The 20,184-nt window shown below is 41.4% G+C and overlaps 1 protein-coding gene across 3 annotated transcripts in view; it reads right to left on the bottom strand.

Annotated features, from left to right (window-relative positions):
- Positions 1 to 20,184, bottom strand: part of ZNF521 (zinc finger protein 521) — a 284,341-nt gene that overhangs the window by 156,960 nt on the left and 107,197 nt on the right. For all 3 annotated transcript variants that reach the window (XM_079943362.1, XM_079943361.1, XM_079943363.1), the window contains exon 4: positions 4,650 to 8,002. In XM_079943362.1, coding sequence (XP_079799488.1) covers positions 4,650 to 8,002 — 3,353 coding nt within the window. The remainder of the gene's footprint in view (positions 1 to 4,649; positions 8,003 to 20,184) is intronic.

The raw sequence follows: 20,184 nt of genomic DNA, 5'->3' as shown, positions 1-20,184 counted from the left end.
AATACTTAAGAAAAAAAGCAGGTTTGGAGAAAGGATGATGAGTTCTGTTTTGGACCCAGCGAGTTTGAAGTTCACAGGAACATGTGAGTGTGTATATATCCAGCAGGCAGCTGTGTGCATGAGTCTGAATTTCAGAGGAGAGGTTTGAATCAAAGACACCTTTTTTTTTTGGAAATAGCTTCACTGAGGTGTAACTCACATGCAAAAAGTCACGAATTTACATCTGGTGAGTATTAGTAAACGCATACAGTCTCGTAACCACCAGCACAATCAAGATACAGATTACCATCAGCCCCCATAAGTTCCCTCCTGTCTTTTGGAAACACCATTTGGAGAGTCATCGGTAAAAGGTGGTGGTTGAAACCCTGGGAGTGGATGAGGCCACGTGTAGCTGGGGGGGGGGGGGGGGGTCGGGTCAGGAGAGCGACAGTAGCAATGGGGACACTATCTTGCAGAAGCAGGTAGAGGACAGAGAGGACTACAGAACATTCAAAGAGGCACAAAGGGAAACAGGAAGGAAGAGGCTCAGTTAGGAGGGAATGACCAACAGTGATAAGTAGAGAAGCAGGTAAACTACGATAAATTCTCTTTAAATAAAACCAAAAGCATTACATCAGTCCACTAGGTCGGTAGAGATCTTAGAACAGTCAGTTGAGGTGCAGCAATAGAAGCAGAAGATCCCTTGCGGTGGGTGGAGGAAGTGAATGACAAGAGAAAATAAGACTGCTACACCGAGAGGATTTTATGGAAAGGACAAGGATGAGGTTGCAGCTAGAGGAAAGTGCCAGTGGAATTACAAAAAGAGAGTCTTGAGTCTGGAGTTGGGAGACCTGGATTCTCGGAGTCTCTTGTTTACCACTTAGTAACTGTGTGACCTAGACCGATCTCAATTTATGTGGGTCTGTTTCGTTGTCTGTAAAATAAGGCAGCTTAATCAGATGATCTCCACTGTCCCTTCTAGCTTTGATTCTGTGGCACCGTACAGGCATCTAGAAACATGGAGATAATTTGTAACCCTTGTAAGAGCAATTTCAACAGAATCGTGGGGATGATGTGAATTGAAATGTGAATATACAATCCCTCAGAGAAATCTGGATATGAAGGATCTTAAGGAAACCATGGCAGATGGACACATGTTTCCAATATCATCATGAGACAACATTTTGAGGTCCACATAGGGCAGCACCTGACCAGGGAGCCAAGCCAGTGTCAACGAACTCCAGAAGAAGGACTAACATTTATTCAACACATAGTAAATGTCAGTAAGTCTGCGAGGTGTTTCACGTGTGGAAAAAGCTAGATGTCCAGTGTTCTTTCTCTCTCAAATTCTCTCTACCATTTATGGAATCACTGCAGGTACAAGTTTATATCATAGTCAACCTTTGAGGAGGAAACAGAAATGATTAGGTTCCCCCAAATATTTTATTCAAAACAAAGTCTCCATGGCAAATTTAGATTAATAATTATAGAATTTTGGTACAAAGAGAACATTTTTCACAAATTCAGAAATCAGCATGCGGAAGAAATGGGAGTTCAAATTCAGATCTTCTCTCTTCAGTTCCAAATTTCTCCATCATATGACAGCTACCTAATATTATTCTTCTTTAATTGTCATATGCCTAGGCTTTCATCTATTTCTTGGATTATATGGGTTTATATAGTACTTATCCTTCCCTAGATTATATCTAAATCCCTATTAAATAGGTACTCTAGTCTCGACCGAGTAACATTCTTTTCAGTCTTTGAAAGATGCATTCCAGCATCTATCAATACCCTTATGTGACTGTAAGTCATAGCCCAGAAAACTCTAATCTGGTTCTTGACAACATCTAGGTACTCAGGTTTTATTCTCTTCTTTTCTCTTCTGAAGCCTCAATCCTCAGCAAGAAGAAGAGATGAAAATACCACCTACATTGCTAAGTCCTTCAGTTCCTACCTAGGACATCTAAGTCAATGGACGTACATGTGATACTTCTTTTTTGTGATAAAGTTTAGTTCCACATGGCATGCCTGTCTTTTGGCAAAGTCTTATGTAATAACTTCGCCTTTACTGCCACTGGTGAAAAATTTACACAATACTCACAATGAGAGGTCATAGAAGCTTAACTTGGCTAACAAAAAATGGGAACAAATTAATATTTATTATATGTCTTTTTCTTGCCGATGCAATCTTTTTAGGCTCCTTTTCGTAAAACTTTACATATGTTTAGATAATTTTCTATGTCAAGTCCAAATAGTATGGTCTACTTTACATTTTTTATGGTACAGAGTATCAGAAAGGAAGTGGGCGCATAAAATTTTATGACAAATAGTATAATAAAGAAAAAATAGTAACAATGGTGAAAATGTTGAATAGATTAGTGTACTGTCAAGGCACAAAGAAAAAATGTACAACTGAATCTTAATATCTGGTCAATTAAGGACACTGCTACAAGTTACTAATCAGATTTAATAAGGAGGTACTCTTTTGCATGGAGTCATTTTTCACCCTCAGTAGCAGGCGCTTAAAAAACACTATTGTAAGAATTAAAATTAAAAAGTACTTTAAAGTACTTTATATATTATTTTATGTAAGTGAAGCATATAGTTAAGCTTTATAAATTATCGTTAAGATTTTAGGTATAATTGAAGACTTGACCATCCCTTAAAGATAAACTTTTTCCTAATCAACTCTAACCAGATTAACAGATAAAGACTATTCATATGTCCTCCTTCATTTTTAAAATATTTCACCTCAAATGGTATTATAATATAGAGCAATTTAGAAATATCAGAAAATCTAAACCATGAACAGGTAAGAAGAAACAGGCACTCGCCTCTCCATAAATCTATTAAGACACAAAAGCTAGATTTTGCTTGGTTTTAAATGCACACATACCACCACAGTCACAAACACACACACACACACACATACAGAGATTCATTTTAAACACTTTTTATATACTATTTAAATTAAACCTGAATATAAAAACTCTTCTATATATGTTAAGCAGAAAAAGACAAAAGAGAGGAATAATTTTCTGCATAAACTTTTTAAGAATTCTTGTTCAAAAGCATTTAAAAATAAAACATTTGGGGGAGATTTGGGGAAATGTGAATATAGATTTATAGATGATAGTATGGATTTCTTTAATTTCTTTAGCTGATTTCAATAATTGCCTGAGTTAATGATATTGTGGTTAAATAGGAAAATGCCCTTTTTCTTCGGAGATAACGTTATCTTCAACTTACTTTCATGTAGCTCAGGTTAATTAAAAAGGTTGCAAAGAGAGAGAAAAATGTAACAAAATGTTCGTAACTGATAAACCTGTGACATGGATACACGGACACATACATATGTTCACTGTGTTATTCCTTTAACTTTTCTATAAGTTTAAACATTTTTGAGATAAAAAGTTGGAAAAAGTAATTCATTTCATATGATTACAACTAGAAATATTTGTTTCAAAAGAAGTGATCTGATCCAACACATGAGTCATGAGCCATTATCAAAACAAGGTTCTTCCAGTTTGAAAGGATTTTGTCTATTTAGATGAGAGAAAGGTGCGGATTTACTTGAGGAGGAGAGAAGGGAAGGCAGCTTCAAAGTTTGGGAGTTTGCCTGTCACACAGATGCACATTTCAGGAGGATGGGCTCTGCGTTCGTCTTCCCAGCCTTCCCCTACTAGCTGAGTGATGGCTATCTGCAGGGAGATGCAGGGGGACCTTGGAGAGGGTGTGAGTGCAGAGACAAGATAAGGAAAAGGCAGTGACCCCAGACTGAAGGGAGATAGGTCTCCCCGGGGTTTTCATTTGGATGGATCTCCAGATAGGGGCAGGTAGGGAAGGGGAGAGAGCTATTAGACACCAGGTGATGAAGCATAAAGAAATTATAATAAAATGAGCCATCCTCTGCTCAGCTTCAAGGAATGATGACTTACAAAACTATTTCACTGTAAATGAACTTGTTTTTCAGACTCATTATGCGAAAAAAGACCCAAAACGACTCTTCAACTAAGAAAAGAAACCAAAACATGTTCACTTTGAAACCCAAACCCAGAGAGCGAAGACTTGGGGAGAGTGCCTTTAAAACGAATGTTGACCGTGTGGCGCTTAATAAATGTAGGGGCTTTGAAAACATCCTGTTGTGAGAAACATCTTCCTCACTACCCAGAAGACAAAGAGAAACAGTGAGTGCTGACAACACGGTATTAAAAAGCCAGCCCTACCCAATTTGTTATCCACAAACATATATATTCTCTTTAATTTACTCTAAGCCAGAGTGTTGGCTCATAGCATTTTACTTTTATGTCATTATCTCTCTGCCATACACACAAGTCATAGCTGGGGATTTCAACTCGCAGTGAAGCTACACTGAGATTCCAGATCTCAGGTAGTGTTGGCATGAGTGCAGGTCTCTTCAGTCATAGAGAAGACAATATCCTAGGGAGTCTGGAATTAGTCCTATTTTGCACCATTCAAGCCAAAATGCTGCTTATCGAGAAGCAGGTAATTGCTAGCTAATGGCTATGGGGGAAAAACCACCACTGTATTTTGATCCAAACACCTCTCGGCACCTGACAATAATTAAAGCTGAGCAAAGTGTAAACGTAAAGTGGAGACAGATTCTCGAGGAGGTTAAAGAGCAAACATTAAAAAGGCGAGTTTACCTCATCCGACTGGGAGGGGCTGATTCTGGGCATGGGCGATACTTGCGGCGTTTTCAACTGCGTGCTGTTGCCGTCTGCCACCAGCTCTCGGTGGACCGTTTGGATGTGGTTCTGGAGTTCACTTTCAGACTCAAACTTAACGTTGCAGCTGGAACAGCGCGTCTTCAGCGCCCCGGCCTTGCCCTTACCCTCCATGGCACTCAGGTTCTCATTCTGGCCCAGGCCTGGTCTACTCGTGCCGGGAGGGACGCTGATGCCCGGGCTCCCGCTCTTACTGAGATTCACGCAGCCGGCACACAGACCATATGGCAGGCCGTTGATGTCAAGTTTCACCAGATCTTGCTTGGAACGGAATTCCTTGAGGCAGGACGCGCACTTGTACAGTTTGGGGACGTGCTGGCCACGCCCCGTGGCCTGGACCGCAGACCCGTTGCCCGTCTTTTGCATGTGGAACGTCCCGTGGATTTTGAGTTCTAAGGTGGAGGTCACCGTCTGCATGCAGACCACACAGCGAAATCCCGTCAGGGAATTCCTCAGGTCGGGGTGCATTTGGCAATGCTCTAGAAACTCCTCTTCGCTCTGGAGCGGCATCTTGCAGATGCGGCAGTTTCCGGTATCGAGGCTCTTACTGTGCGTGACTTTGTGTTCGGTCAGAGTCAAGAGGGAGGGGAAGCGCTCCCCACAGATGGGGCACATGTAGTGTTTGACGGGGCCCAGGTGGGTCTGCATGTGTTCCCGGAGGCCGTTTTCCGAGAAAAAGGTTCGAGAGCACACGTTGCACTTGTAGTTGCCTTTGATGAGCTCGGCTTTCTTCTTCACGATGGCGCTCTCCCCGGGCCGGATGTTGTGGTCCCGCAGCTGGTGGTTCTGCAGCAGGGTCTCCATGGTGTAGGCCGCCCCGCAGATGTCACAGCCGTACATGGGCTCCGAGGTGTCCACGTCCTCCTCGCTCCCGTCGTGGCTGTTGTGGGACTCCTGGCTGTTGGTCAGCAGGGTCTGCAGCTCCACCTCCTCTTTCTGCGCCTGCTCCGAGGCCCCGTTGGCGCCGCAATTAGGCGTCTTGGCGTCAAACACGCAGTGCTTCTCCCGCAGGTGTTTCTCCAGCAGGATGATGGCGTGGAAGGCTTTGCTGCAGAACTTGCAGTTGTACTTCTTGCTGTGGGTGGTGATGTGGCACTGCAGCTCCACCTCGGTGCCGAAGGACTCGCCGCAGAAGATGCACTTGTGCACTTTGCCCTGGTTCTCCAGGTGGTTGTGCTTCACGTGCAGCTGCAGGTCTGTCTCGTTGCGGAAGTCCCAGTTGCAGGACGTGCAGCGGTAGACTTTCTTCTCATTACTGTGCTTCACGGCCAGGTGGAGCTGAATGGAGACCTTCGAGTCGAAAACTTCTTGACAGAGGGTGCAGCGGAAGAAGACGAAGGTGTGCATGTCCAGCAGGTGTTTCTGAAGGTCGTCCACTGACGTGAACTGCTTGTCACAACTCTCGCAGATGTAGTACGTGGAGGTGATCATAAAATGAATGGTGACGTGCTTCAGCAGGGATTCTTGGTTGGGGAACTCCTTGTTGCACTGAGGACAGGTCAGTTTCGGTAGCACGGTGTCGAGATGAGTTTTCAGGTGAGTCTGAAAGCCGTCCAGGGACGTGTACTTAGCACCACACTGATTACAGATATACTCTCCCGCTGGCCGCGCAGGCGCACCTCCGACCGCCTGCATCATCTTAAGAGATGTCTGCTCTATGGCCACAGGAGAGAGGGGGCTCAAGGCCCTGGATTTCTTCCCGTTGTGAATATAATTCAGGGCCAAGGGAATGTTTTTATGATTCTCTTTGATGTGCTTGTTCAGTTTAAGAACGCTGTTGAATATTGGAGAATTCGTACAATAGGAACAAGAATAGACTTCTACGACTGGTTCTTTTGGAGTCCCGAGCACTGGAGACCCAAACCGGGAGCCACTGAGGTCGCAGTGGACCTGCCTTATATGCTCTTCAAGGGAAGAGTCAGTGAGGAACCCCATGTAGCAATGGGGACAGAAAAAAGCGTTGCTGTCCTTAGCCGCAGGGTTGGCAAATCCGTGAGAACATCGGATGTGTTCCTGAAGGGTGTTGAGGTCATTGACAACTTCGGAGCAGAAGTTGCACTGGTAGACGATGGCAGGCATGGCAGAAACGATCAGACCTGGGTCCTGAGCTTCGTGCACTTGCTTAAGATGTTCATTGAGGTTATAGAGGGAGGGCAACACCTCCAAGCAATACTGACAAATGTGGGCCTGCTCTGGCTTATCTAAATGCATAGTTTTCAGGTGAATCTGCAGAACCGCCAGACTCGAAAACAACTGCTTGTTGCAGTAAATACAGCTGTAGGTGACCTTTGCCTGTTTACTCGAGGGGACGGTCATGTCCGGGGTTTGCTGAGAGGCCCGCTTCCTCCCTCGACTCTTGGGGATTGGCGGGGCGGCTTCCACCATGGTCGAGCTGTCCACTGAGAGGTTGGAGTCCGGAGTCGTGCTGGACACGGAGGTGTAGCCCACCGTGACCAGGGAAGGGCTGTTGCTGTGGTTGCATGACTCCGGTTGCTGGTGACTATCCATGTGGCTGTACAGTTCCTCGACGGTGTGGAAGCTCTCGGAGCAGATGGTGCAGGAGTTCTTCTTCTCCCCGCCGTGCATCTGCTCCATGTGGTTCATCAGGGAGGTCTCCTCCACAAAGAGCTCGTGGCAGTAGACACACTGGAGGGCCGCCCGGTCCTCATTCGGGGAGCACTCGGGGTGGCACTCTGCAATGTGCTTCTGGAGGTCTTCCGGGAAGTCAAAGCCTTCCTCGCACTGACTGCACTTCTGAGTGTCCTTCATCTTCCAGTCCTCCATCCTGGAACCGGACTGGGAGCCGTCCTTGTTCCTTTCGTGAACCTGCATGTGTCCGTGTAAGGAACTAGAGGACAGGAACCCACGGCGACAAATGGCACATTTATATGGCTTGTTGGACGTGTGAGTCTTTAAGTGGATCTTGAGGTGATCACTTCTGGAGAACGCGGCATCGCATTCGCTGCAGTGGTACTTCTTGTCCCCAGTGTGGAGTTTGATGTGGCGATCTCGGCTCCGCTTGTGTTTGAACAGCCTACTGCAGTAAGTGCATTTGAAAGGCAGCTTGTCGCTGTGACTCTGCTCATGGTGCTTTAGGTAGCTGAGACGGCTGAACGACTTGTCACAGAATTGGCATGGATAAGGGAGTCCAGGGCCACCTTCTTCCTCTCCAAAATCGCAACCTTCTCCGTGGCTGGGGGAAGTCTGGTCCTTGCTCGAAGGTGAGGAAGCCGGCCAGGAGCAAGTGGGGTCATCTTCCACATCCACTCCATCTGCAACAAAAAGCATCGGAACGTTTCATTTTCCGTGTTGAGAGTTCAAGAGTGAGTTTACTGTACCACTGTGAGTGTACTGTACACAGGGTGGGACCAACAAGAACCTTTCAGGGAAAAAAAAAAAAGGAGAGAATATTTGAGTGGAACACTTTCAAATCCGAGCCCCAAGCTTTTCTTCTGCATTTACTTTTCACTGGATTGTAAAATATAAAAAGATATTAAATAGTTCTGTGCCTAAATTACCCTTTTATTACTTTTTATCATTCTTCTTTAGAAGCAATGTATGTATTATGCATTGACAATTTTATTAAAATGCAGATTTTAATATATTTAATGTTTCTTTTGTGTTCATTCTAAAATGATTTGCATATTATGTGAGCATCTGAAGGACCAAATGAAAAGAGGAAATATTACAGGAATGATTTAAAATTAATGCAGTCAACCCAGATGTCTAATATTTAATAAAATATTCCCTCTGAATTTTGCTTGTTTTTATATAAGAAGGCAATTCTGAAGACCAGAATCTTTTATGGGCTTCTTATTGATACAGACCTTATTGCATGCAGCAAAACAATATTAAAAAGTAAGCACATGAAAGAAGACAGAAGACACAATAATAATTATGTCTTGTGTAATAAAAGACAACCAGGACTTCTTCAATAACTGTAAGATTCGAATAGCATAGGCCAGAAAATGGATTATTAGATGTTAGACGGGTACTGCTAGATATTACATGTAGCTAGGATCAGACAGGATCAAGAAAAAAATGAGTTTCACAAGGGCCAGATTGTAATAGTGTATTTTGTTTGGAAAGTTCAAGAGGTGGCCCACCATTTCTTCCTTTTGCAAAAGCTTCAGCAGCATGAACTTCCTTAGCCAAACAGGACCTGCACTTTGAGGTGAGCAGAGACAAAGCAACTTGTGAAAAACTGGAAACAGGAAAAGTGATAAATGATTATGCTAAATGCTGAAAGATTTATGGGTAACAAAGAGAAGACAAACAAGCCTGAAAGCCAGATATAATCTTAGCAAGTTATCCATAAAGTAACTCTGCTTTATATTGGGCGGTTTTTTAACCACGTTTGTAGCTAGTGTACCCTCTTACTTCTGTCACTTTCTTAATATTCAAGTGGAAAATGAGACCTTCTCAAGTAGGTTGTAAAACCTCTTTCTGGCTTTTCAGAACAATCTATCATTCAGGATCGGAAGACATTGTAAAAGCTTTTCATTCTCCAAAGGAGCCAGATTTTTCATAAAGGCAGACAAGTAAAGACCATGGAGTGTGCCTGGTGGAGACAGTGATTCTATTAGAATAGTAGGTTCAATTAGAATATTATTGGGGTATTCCAATAAGATGCAACTAGAATATGATCAAATACATTTTCAAATTCTTCAAAGCTAAAGTTCACTAGCAAGCTATATTATTAACACAAAAGTAGAAACTGGCAAGCATTATGTAAACAAATTCCACGTCTGCTTTCTTTAAGGTAACAAGATTTTACTAGATTATCAACCTCTTGCTTATCCACAGGAAACAGATGAGGATCATTCCTTTCCTGCATCTAGAAACTGATGACAACACCATCTCACTATCAATGCCAGATGGCAACCATCTAACTCTGAGAAAACAACCAAACACCATTCCTGGATCCCTGCCCACTGCAACAGAGCTTCGCAATACAAGTTGAAAACCACATGATTTTGCATCCTCATTTATATACGTCTATAACCTAACATGTTTCCAGCATAAGAAAGAGTCTGACAATTGTGGGTGTGATTTCAGTTTAAGGGTGAATACACATAAAGAATATATGCAGATAAACACATCACCTAACATACAGAGAGACAATTTTGAAAAATTAAAAACAAAAACTTCAATGATGGTCTAGCTTTCCCCTTAGAAGACATAAGCTACCTAAGGCTGGTAGCCCTAAAACAAACCAAAGTTTGGAAATCTTTCCCCTAATTAAAAAGTTTACTCTCTATTAAATTTGCTCAGCATTCTAAGAAGAAAATCTACCACTTTCCACACATTCCTTGTTTAGGCTTACATCCTGTTGTTTCACTTAAAAATATTTTCAAACACATCATCTCATTTGTACAGTTGGGGAAAACAATGAATCAGAATTTGTCATGCATCTAGACTGAAAGAACAGAGCTACTGAGCCTGAAAATTCAGCAAGTGAATTTATTATTAAATTGCAGATTATGCCCAGGCATGATATATCATTATACAAATGCACCAAGAATTATTGAGCAACAGACCATTATAAACATGACACCATGCTTAAATCAGGTTCTTGTCTGTGGGCCATGCCTGACTATACCTCTTACATACCTGTTCTCCTAAGCTTATAAATTTCAAATATAGTCAAGTGAGCTGAGGGTCAGGATCAAGTTTTTACTCAAACCAAGATTCAAGGGAACTAGAAATCTTCTCTTCACTCTCTCTCCTGTCCCTATTACTTGGTCTTGGGATAAAGAGGACGTGATAATCGAAGATGATGTGTCTTTGTAACTGAGATACAGGGAAATCACCTACCGGCTTCCTAATTAGGGCTTAGGCTGAGCGATTGAGGGACACTCAGCAGAAGTAAAAAGTTTGAGCAGGGAATGCTACTTTTAGAAAAATAAGCAAAGGTTTCACGAAAGGCTGATTTCTGTTTTAAAATCTAAATTGTAAAACGCTCATTTGCTAGTGTTGTAAGTGGGCCTTTTCTCCCTGGGATGCACAAGGAACTCACTGACAAGACTCCCAGGGGTGTTGATCCATGCTCTAAGGGTATCAGAATCTCCCCAGACTTTTGTGGTGTGGTGGTGTTGCCAACATTCTCCGAGGTCTACCCAAGTCTTTGAAAGCTACTCGTCCCCATTACCTTAAGCTTTTTGGCATTCACAACACAAACTATGTTTAAATGGCTACTACAGACTTAAACAATTTCAATTTCTTTTTTTCATCTGGAAGAAAGTGTGGAGGATTCTTTCAACTCCTGTTACTGAGTCAACTTGGACTTTTTTACCCTTTGACACTCACTAAGTGCTACTTCTTACAGAAGTGTGTTTCTGTGTTGTGGTACGTTTTCTGCATTTCAATGTGAAGTACTTAACATGTCCATGTTAAATTTTAATTTTTTTGGGATCAGTCACTTCACACTAGCTGACTCTCAGAGAGCTACAGCTCTTACAACGGGAAGAAGAAGAAAAAAACAACAACAACAAAAAAAACTTTGCTGGAAACCAGCTCCGTGGCCTAAAAGTCTATTTAAAGATGCAAATCTGTGTGCATAGTTAGTGCAGATGTTTTTCTACAGCAACTGTACTTGCTGAGTTTCACCATTTCCATAAAGCACATTAAAACAAGTGTGTGAACACTCGGAGATGAAAGTCTCGAACACTCCTGAGACTTTCAGTGGAAAGGAGAGCCGCCTGACTTTTCTCCAAGCAGACAGGAATGCCCATGATTCAGCAGCCTGAGTAAATAAAAGAGGTCCTTATTTCCTAATTTTGCTGGCTGGCCACACTGCAGCAGCCTCTGTGCTCCTGCCAAAGGGGATGCAGAACTGGAACTACACCCAGCAGCTGAAGGCCTGTCTTTGTTAGCCAGCCAGGCTTTCCCGACCATCTTCTGGCAAAAAAACTGCCATATCCTGCAAGGAAGACCTCCATCTCGGGCTTGATGGTTCTCTAGTCTGCCTGAAAGGACCAAACAACAGATTTTGCTGGGTCTACGTCGGAGGATGACAGCTGGAAACTCAGTTAGCGGCAGAGCAACACCTGTTCGGTCCTATTTATGGGGGAAAGTGCTCACTAACAGAAAAGTGAAGTCGTATTAGAAGGAGGGATTGTGCAGGAAAAAAAAAGACGCCAGAGCACAAAGTACCTCTGTGACATGAGCCATCGCCCCTCATGTCCCAACCCTGGAGGAGAGAGCAAAGATTGGCTATGATTTTACCCTGGCTACTGGGGGATGGACAGACGAACACACCCTGGGAAGGGCTGCTGGGTTGCCAAATGGGGGGCTGATAATGTCCGTCTACAGCCTGTCATTGTGGAAGAAAAATGCTGAGGGTCTGGCCATTCTTTGGCTTTCAAATCCAACTGAAGTAGCCAATAAAAAAATAAGGTCAAAGAAGGAGGAAGAGAAGATGCACAGGAAGGTTTGGGGTGATGCTCAAGCTTTTTATTTTTGCACCGTAAAGCATGTCGTAGTCTTAGGGTAAAGTACACGCTTCTGGAGGGCAGGGACCAAGCCTAATTTTAGAATGCTGACTCCAACAGTACGGGCAATCCTGAAATTATTAAGGAGGAAGTCAAGTAACAAAGTGGATTGACTCACTGTACATGTTAAAGAAGTGATCCGAATCTCTGAAGTTATGGAAACTTCCAATACATTTAGTTCTTCGTAGGGCTGGGCCCACGAGAAGCTGGCTTACTGATGTCCTTTTGCTCCCTGAGCTCATTCATTGTAAAGGCAGAGAACTCACTAAACTGCCCTCGGGGACCCAGTATCATGTGTGTGCAAGTGCCACACAGCAAGATTTCTTCAACGGGGACAGGATTTACATCACTGGTGACTTTTCAAGTGAGGAAAAGAAGCCCGAATACTGACAGCTCTGGTACCTCTCTCTCTCTTCGAAGAGCAATAACTCAGAATGAGAACTAAAAGTCAGGAGTCCGGAGTTTTATTTCTAGCTTCATAACTGACTTAGGGAGTGACCTGGCCAAGTCATTTAATCTGCCCCTACCTAGGCATTTCACCTGCAGTATGAAGATGATAATTCTTGCTACTTACCCTCTGGGGTGTTACAAGGATTAGTGAATATCTCTAGGGCACCTGTCATCGCTGAAGGAAAAGCTGCATATGTAAACAAAAAGACTTACATGTGTTGCATGCATGTACCTTTTCACATGTAAGCTTCTTAATGTGTGCAGTATAAACATATTTTAACATTTTCTTTTCTTTAATTGAACCACTGGAATATCAGCTTTAGGGACTGGCCCAAATAGTGCCTTAAGCATTCACAGTTGTATATTTGGCCACCAAGAAAATAAAATATAAATTGTTGGTGATAGCTAAAAGGTAATGGACCATACATCCAAGTATTAAATTATTATACATATGATATAATCTTGGGCCTTTACTGACAGATAACCTTGGAACAAGTATTTTGCTACGTAATTCCAAAGCCAAGTGTGGACTTCGGAAATTACCTCTCTTATCCCTCAAAACACTAGCAGTACAATCACTGCATTATTTAACATCAAAATAAGTTCATTTAGTAGATGATTTTTTTAAGCGTAGGACAGTAGGTGAAAGCATGAGACCAAAGGAAATTTCCAGGTTATTTCCTCCATTGGCTGAAAATGGTTCTTTCTCTCTACCAGCATGCTCTAGGAGCAGTTCTGAACTTTCATACTAGAGTTCATAGTCCTTTTTCCACTCATTAACTTAAGACACCTTAAGACAGTTAAACTGAGAATCTTGAGGGAAATACACAGGTATGCACAAAGGCTGAGAGAAGTTAGGTGCTATCAAGAGAGAACAATATTTTGAAATGTGTGTTTAACAGACACAGGTAACAAGGATATTTGTCATGTTAACCCAGAGCCATCACAGTAACAACTCTGCATCATCGTATTTAAAATCATCTCACCAAATTGCACAATACATTTTAAAGCAATGATCTAAATTGCTGAAGGATATGGTCATTCTAAATAAATCATTATGCATTATTACACAATTGTTTCCTTTCATTCTCAACAGAAGTGTCAACAGTTTTAGAAAGGCTGCAACTTTAGTAATATAGCTATCACACTTTTTAAAAAAATCAACCGTCCCACATTAAATTCACTCCTTTGTCATGGAACTTATTTAACTACTTGAAAAGGAATATTCTTTACTGGGTGTTCAAAAGAGAAAAGTGAACTTGAAAATTACTTATAATTCACAGATGCTTTTAAATTCTGTAATATTACAAACTGTTCTGGAAGGACCAATTAAATGCATTAACAGTTAGGTTAGGAGGGAAAAGGGTGGTCACTCATTAATGATAGCAGCTGTGGGAGCTGCAGTTGGAGGAGCACATTTTTTAACACAGTCAAGATGAATTCCAGATATCAGAGCTCAGAGGTTATTTTTTTTTTCCTTTCAATACTCTCTAATAAAAAAGAGGCTCACTTTCCCCAACAATCCTTTAATGCTTTGGATGAGCCAAAGAGATAAGTTGGTATCACCCCCGCGCTGTCCTCCTTAGGTAATCCTGGGCTTTATATCCAAGCTGTCTCTTTCACCAGACACAGTTCTGTTACGTGTGCGGAGAAGTACAAATGTTTCGCTTGCTGTTGCTTAAAGTTCATTTGAACAGACGGAGCTCAATGAATTCCATCTTCCGCCGCCAACTTAAACAGAAAACAGTGCATTCTTAAGCAGTTCACACTTAACTCCACCTCTCAAATCGGAGGAAAAAGCTGACGTGAAACCAGTTAAAGAACAGTCATCGTCTCTCTCACGGAAACTGAGACGTGTTTCTGAAGCCAGACAGAAGGAAAAGCGGTTTCCAGTTACGTACGGGGGTGAGCACAGCTTTGCTGTTTCCATCTTTTGGCTCACTTAAAAATATATATAACTAGCGATAAGCACCAACCTCTTGGCGTTCAGTAATTGGCAATCATATGCTACACATCTGCTTACAGTGCTGTGGCTGTGAGCGTTCTACATCATTTAATGTATTTATCTCTCCTTTAATAATGACAGCCATCATCACGGTGAATTTCACAAGTCTGTTTTCTTTTTATCTCAACTATTTTGAGTTAAAAGGCGTGTTTTCATTACTTAGAAGTCTTGTATTTATATATGACCTCATACCACAAAGAATTTGAAGTACTTCTTCATTGCTTATTTCATTTATTCATTCATATAACCAACATTTATCAAACACCTACTATGTGTTTAGGTCTGATAACTAGCTTATGAACTCTATAAATTACTATATATATATATATATATATTTTTTTTTTTTTTTTTTTTTTTTAAGTCTTGGCCTCTGGGCTTCCCTGGTGGCGCAGTGGTTGGGAGTCCGCCTGCCGATGCAGGGGACACGGGTTCGTGTCCCGGTCCGGGAAGATCCCACATGCCGCGGAGCGGCTGGGCCCGTGAGCCATGGCTGCTGAGCCTGCGCGTCCGGAGCCTGTGCTCCGCAACGGGAGAGGCCACAACAGTGAGAGGCCCGCGTACCGCCAAAAAGAAAAAAAAGTAAAAAAAAAAGTTTTGGCCTCCTTGTCTATAATATCAGAAAAATTCTAGCTTTCCCCATAGTTGATACAATAAGAATCAAACATGACATTGTATGAAAGAGCTTTCTGAACTGCTACAATATAAACATGTACTAAATTATTCCTACTACTCTAAAAGTCAAAGTTACCGTTAGGTTATAACTGATAAATGTGAAAACATTACAGAGGAATAAAAATTAACTATAATTTAGTGGTTGCTTTCTTCATATTGAAATTCTAAGAATTTTAAAGGACTTAAAAGGCATTTTTGTTTAAAAATAAGAAATAGGAATTGAGTTCCCTGCCGGTCCAGTGGTTAGGACTCTGTGCTTTCACTGCTGAGGGCCCGGGTTCAATCTCTGGTCAGGGAACTAAAATTCCACCAGCCATGTGGTCAAAAATTAAAAAAAAATAAAAATAAAAATAAACCAAAATACAAAAAAAAAATCTGAACGCTAATAGTAGTTATCTTGAAAATCAATGTGCAGGAGCTCATTCTTTAATAGCAGCACACACTGGCAAGCTGTGATTAATCCATTAGTGGAATAAAATCCCCACAATGGGATGGCTTGCATTCAAAATCTTGAAGCCACATCCCATAGTTCTGACTCCAGCCCAATATCTCACTGTTTTACCTGTTTAGAAATTTCTCAAGGGCAAATTCTACTTTGCTTCAAAATCCTTTGCTCTAGTGTGAAATATACCTATTAAGCTTTGAAAATCTAGCCACACCTTTTTTTTTTTTTTTTTTTTTTTGGTGGTACGTGGGCCTCTCACTGTTGTGGCCTCTCCTGTTGCGGAGCACAGCCTCCGAGCGCGCAAGCTCAGCGGCCATGGCTCACGGGCCCAGCCGCTCCGCGGCATGTGGGATCCTCCCACACCGGGGCACGAACCCGTGTCCCCTGCATTGGCAGGCGGACTCTCAACCACTGCGCCACCAGGGAAGCCCCTAGCCACACCTTTTGAAATATACTCAGCAAATTTCTCAGTGCTACCATGTTAATCATTAGTAATTTTAAATTAACCTCTTCACTGGGGTAGCATAACATAAAAGGGATTCTTCCACTAACAAAACTGAGTTTGAAAATGGCTTCATTAGTGAATGATGGACCTCAGAAAAATCATTCCACCATGTTAATGGTTTTTCGAAGAACTGCCCTACACACTAGAATTTTTAAACAAAGAGATCAAATTCTGTATTTCAAAGAGGAGTCTGGTCTATGAGAATGTTTTGTCATGTTGAACTCTACTGAATACTTTCCAACATGTAGGCTTTGGTCCAAGGCTGGCGAACTTTTGGTCACAAGGAATTATAACAGTCCTGAAATGGTGTTCACTCGAGCTGAATTTCACCTGTATTTTATCCACGGCAGCAGTAAAGCTGACATGAATTTTTGGCAGTTTAAAAAGGCCACACCGTATACTTCACTGCAGATAAAGCCACTGGAGAATACAAAAGTGTTGAAAGGCTAAAATTTAATTAATGACCAATTAGCACCCCCTGTGGGTTCATTGTGCAGTAAAGTGATAAATACGGTGCGCTAATATAGAAAAAGCTGTTACAAAGATTAGGGGGGAAATATTACAATTATCCATTTGGTATTATAATACGGTGGACATCAGTGTTCTTGATTTTGATGTTCATGTGTCTAAAATATGATAGGAATTAAGATCTGGGACAAATAATCATTTTTTATTTTAAGGCAGAGACTGTCTCACACAAGTTGTCAGGCTGAAGTAGAAAAGCTAGTGAGTGCACCTAGCCAACCACACGGCAGCTGCAACTCAAACTAGTTTGTGTTGCCTACTCCTCAATCAGTGTTTATGCATTTTATGGGGAAGTTATATGCTATGGTGGTATTTAAAAATTGGGAGGGTGCTACACTATCTTGAGATTTTATGCATATGTCGAGATCTACAGGACAAATTGCCAATGCGTCCTCACAGGACAGAATTTCTATGGTGTTTCAACAGAATCATTAACTTTCACATCATTAACTTTACATCATTAACTTTTACATAGTAAAACTAAAACTGAAAAGTGATGTTGGATCCCAAGTAACACAAATGATATAAGGAGTCATTTATTTTATTTTTTTAACGATTTTTTTGATGTGGACCATTTTTAAAGTCTTTATTGAATTTGTTACAATATTACTTTTGTTTTCTGTTTTGGTGTTTTGGCTGTGAGGCATGTGGGATCTTAGCTCCCCGACCAGGGATCGAACTCGCACCCTGTGCAGTGGAAGGCAAAGTCTTAACCACTGGACCGCCAGGGAAGTCCGAGGAGTCATCTATTTTAAATGAGGTAATGCTTATAAACTGCAAAGGACAAAAGTATGTTCTTAAAATAACTCTAATTAGGGCATAACAAAGTATTTCTACACAGATCATTAATATCAGTATGCTTATTCATGTAGTTTTTTTTTTTCATTTACCTAATTAGGCAAAATTTGAAAAAGGCAATCCTGAAAATAATGCTGATTATCAATTTAATGGATTTTCCAGGTACCTTATTCTCCCTTTGTTTTCTATTTCTCACTTTTGGTCCAATTTACTCTTCCCTAGAATGAATATAAAAATAAAATTCAAACCAGTTCATTCTATCATCTTTTTTCTTGTTAACAGTCCTGGTAATTTATTTATGGGAACCAGTACTAGTCAAAAGTATGGCACGGGCTATGTGTGCATGTATATTTTTATGCAGGACTGACTGATGTTCAGAACAGACTGAATGATCTATGTTAAATCAAGGCATACATTTTTGAAATATCTTTGCTATTTCTCACTGCAAAGTATTAATCATAGTAATTTGCCACTTAATATGAGTAAATGTGCAATCATGTCTTAATGAAACACTTCATTAGGGGAAGTCTTTATGATGCTATTTTTTTACCGATTAATATATATTACATATAATTATATTATTTTATTAAATTATATATTTTGTATACTCAATTATATAGTTTACACATATGCGTATGTATAATTGTATTAAAATATAGGTGTATGTATATATACATGTGTGTTTATATATATGTGTGTGTGTTACATATATATGTCTGTTTATATATGTAACTAAGATGAAGTTTCTTGCCAAATATCTGAAAACTGGTGACAGAGTCAGTCCTTAAAAACCCCATGATACCTCCAAGTAATACTATTTCATTTTTCCTAAATCCAAGATAATTTTAACATAACAAAACAATGTATAAGAAAAGGATACAAGGCAGTGTGGCCACAGTAACAAGGGAGTTAAGGGCTGGTTGGAGTCTGGGAGCCTTGGAGACTCCATCTGCACTTGTTTCACAAGGACGTAAAGACCCCTATCCCTCCAGCACCCAACACAGAGGACACAAAATTCCAACGAAAACTGAGCGTACTAATATGATACAAATAAGAGTAGATTAAGAAACTCTAGTCAGATAATAAAGAATTTGACATGTAACTGCTTAGTTCACATGTGAAATGCACCAATTCTGAATAATTTTCATAGAGAAATTTACAGCACTGTTTCTTTGTTTTTGTTTTATTTGCTTTTGAAAAGGGAAATATGGATAGCATATATCTGTATTTCCAAGGCTTACTGACCCTTGCAAAATCATGTCTCCAATACCCAAAGACATAAAACCGACTAGCACAGTTCTGGGATCTTGACTGACTCAATGTTGTCTGTAAGAAAGTGCTGGTTTCTGAATCTTCACAACGCCTCCTCCCACATCTGAGCTCTACTCTTTTCTCTTAAGATGACCTGATGTTGTTTGGCATGGGTTATGCCTACCTCTGGGTCTGACTTGAGGGATCAAAGGAAAGAAAATAAATGAATTTGATTGAAGCCTACACAGAGAAAAAAAAAAAAACTCAAGGCTGTCACTCCTACCTTTTCATATATATGAAACATTAGATTTAAGATCTGTGAGAAGTCTTAGACTTTAGGGAAAAACAAGTGCTAATCTTACAGATGAACACACAGATGGGTGAGGATGAGTAACAGGTTATAATCTTGCACTAACAATAGCAGCTGATGGGGGCACTAGAACCCAAGCCCTAGTGCCCCCGTGTCCAGGCAAGCAGCTTGGTCTATGTGTCAGGTAACTCCCCCAGAGTCCACCCTTCCCTACCCTCCCACTGAAACAACAACTGCCTCAAATGCCACCCAGTCACGTAGTTTCTATGGGTAAATGAGTGAACTTAAAATAGTGTTTCACATTATTCTCTTTGGTTGTTGCTGTTAAAGATTTCATTGTGGTTTTCTTTTCCTACTACAAAACCAATTTATGCTAATTGACATACGTGTACACGCATGTACAGAGGAAAACAAAAACCTAACAATTCTATGAACCTGTAATCTGCTGTTGACACATCATGACAGCTTATTTCTTACCTTATTTTTACTTCTGGCTACTAGCTAGAAAAATCACAGACACATACACACACACACACACACACACACCCCTCTGGTTTTCCTTAACAATCTCTCTCCCCCTCCGTCTCTTCCTTCCATCCTCTCCTCTGAGGGGAGTGGTTTCGTTGGGTCAGGTATTGGCAAATAAAAGCAGAAGGAAAGGTTCCATCAAATTAGCGCGTGGTCAGCTTCACCTTCCTCATGCTCTTGCCTCTGGAACCACAATTCCTGCCACTCATCCAATGAGGGATACAACGAAGGGTCCTCCTCACCTTCCTCTAAGCTCCCCTTCCTCTGTGATTACTGCAGCTACCACGACTTCACACAATGAAACCAAAGGGCGACCCTCTGCCCCAACCAGATGACCGAGGGCAGCGTTTCTTAGCATAATCCACCACCACCTGCTCCCCAGTCACCTGAACTGTGGTTGAAAATGCAAACTCCCACACATACGCCCCTGCCCAGGTCCACTGACTCTGAACCTCTAGGGATGGGGCTCAGA

The sequence above is a fragment of the Stenella coeruleoalba genome (genome assembly GCF_951394435.1).
Source record: "Stenella coeruleoalba genome assembly, chromosome: 14".
Classification (NCBI taxonomy): domain Eukaryota; kingdom Metazoa; phylum Chordata; class Mammalia; order Artiodactyla; family Delphinidae; genus Stenella; species Stenella coeruleoalba.
The sequence above is the reverse complement of the archived record's forward strand: the minus strand, read 5'-3'. Positions and strand labels throughout refer to the sequence as shown.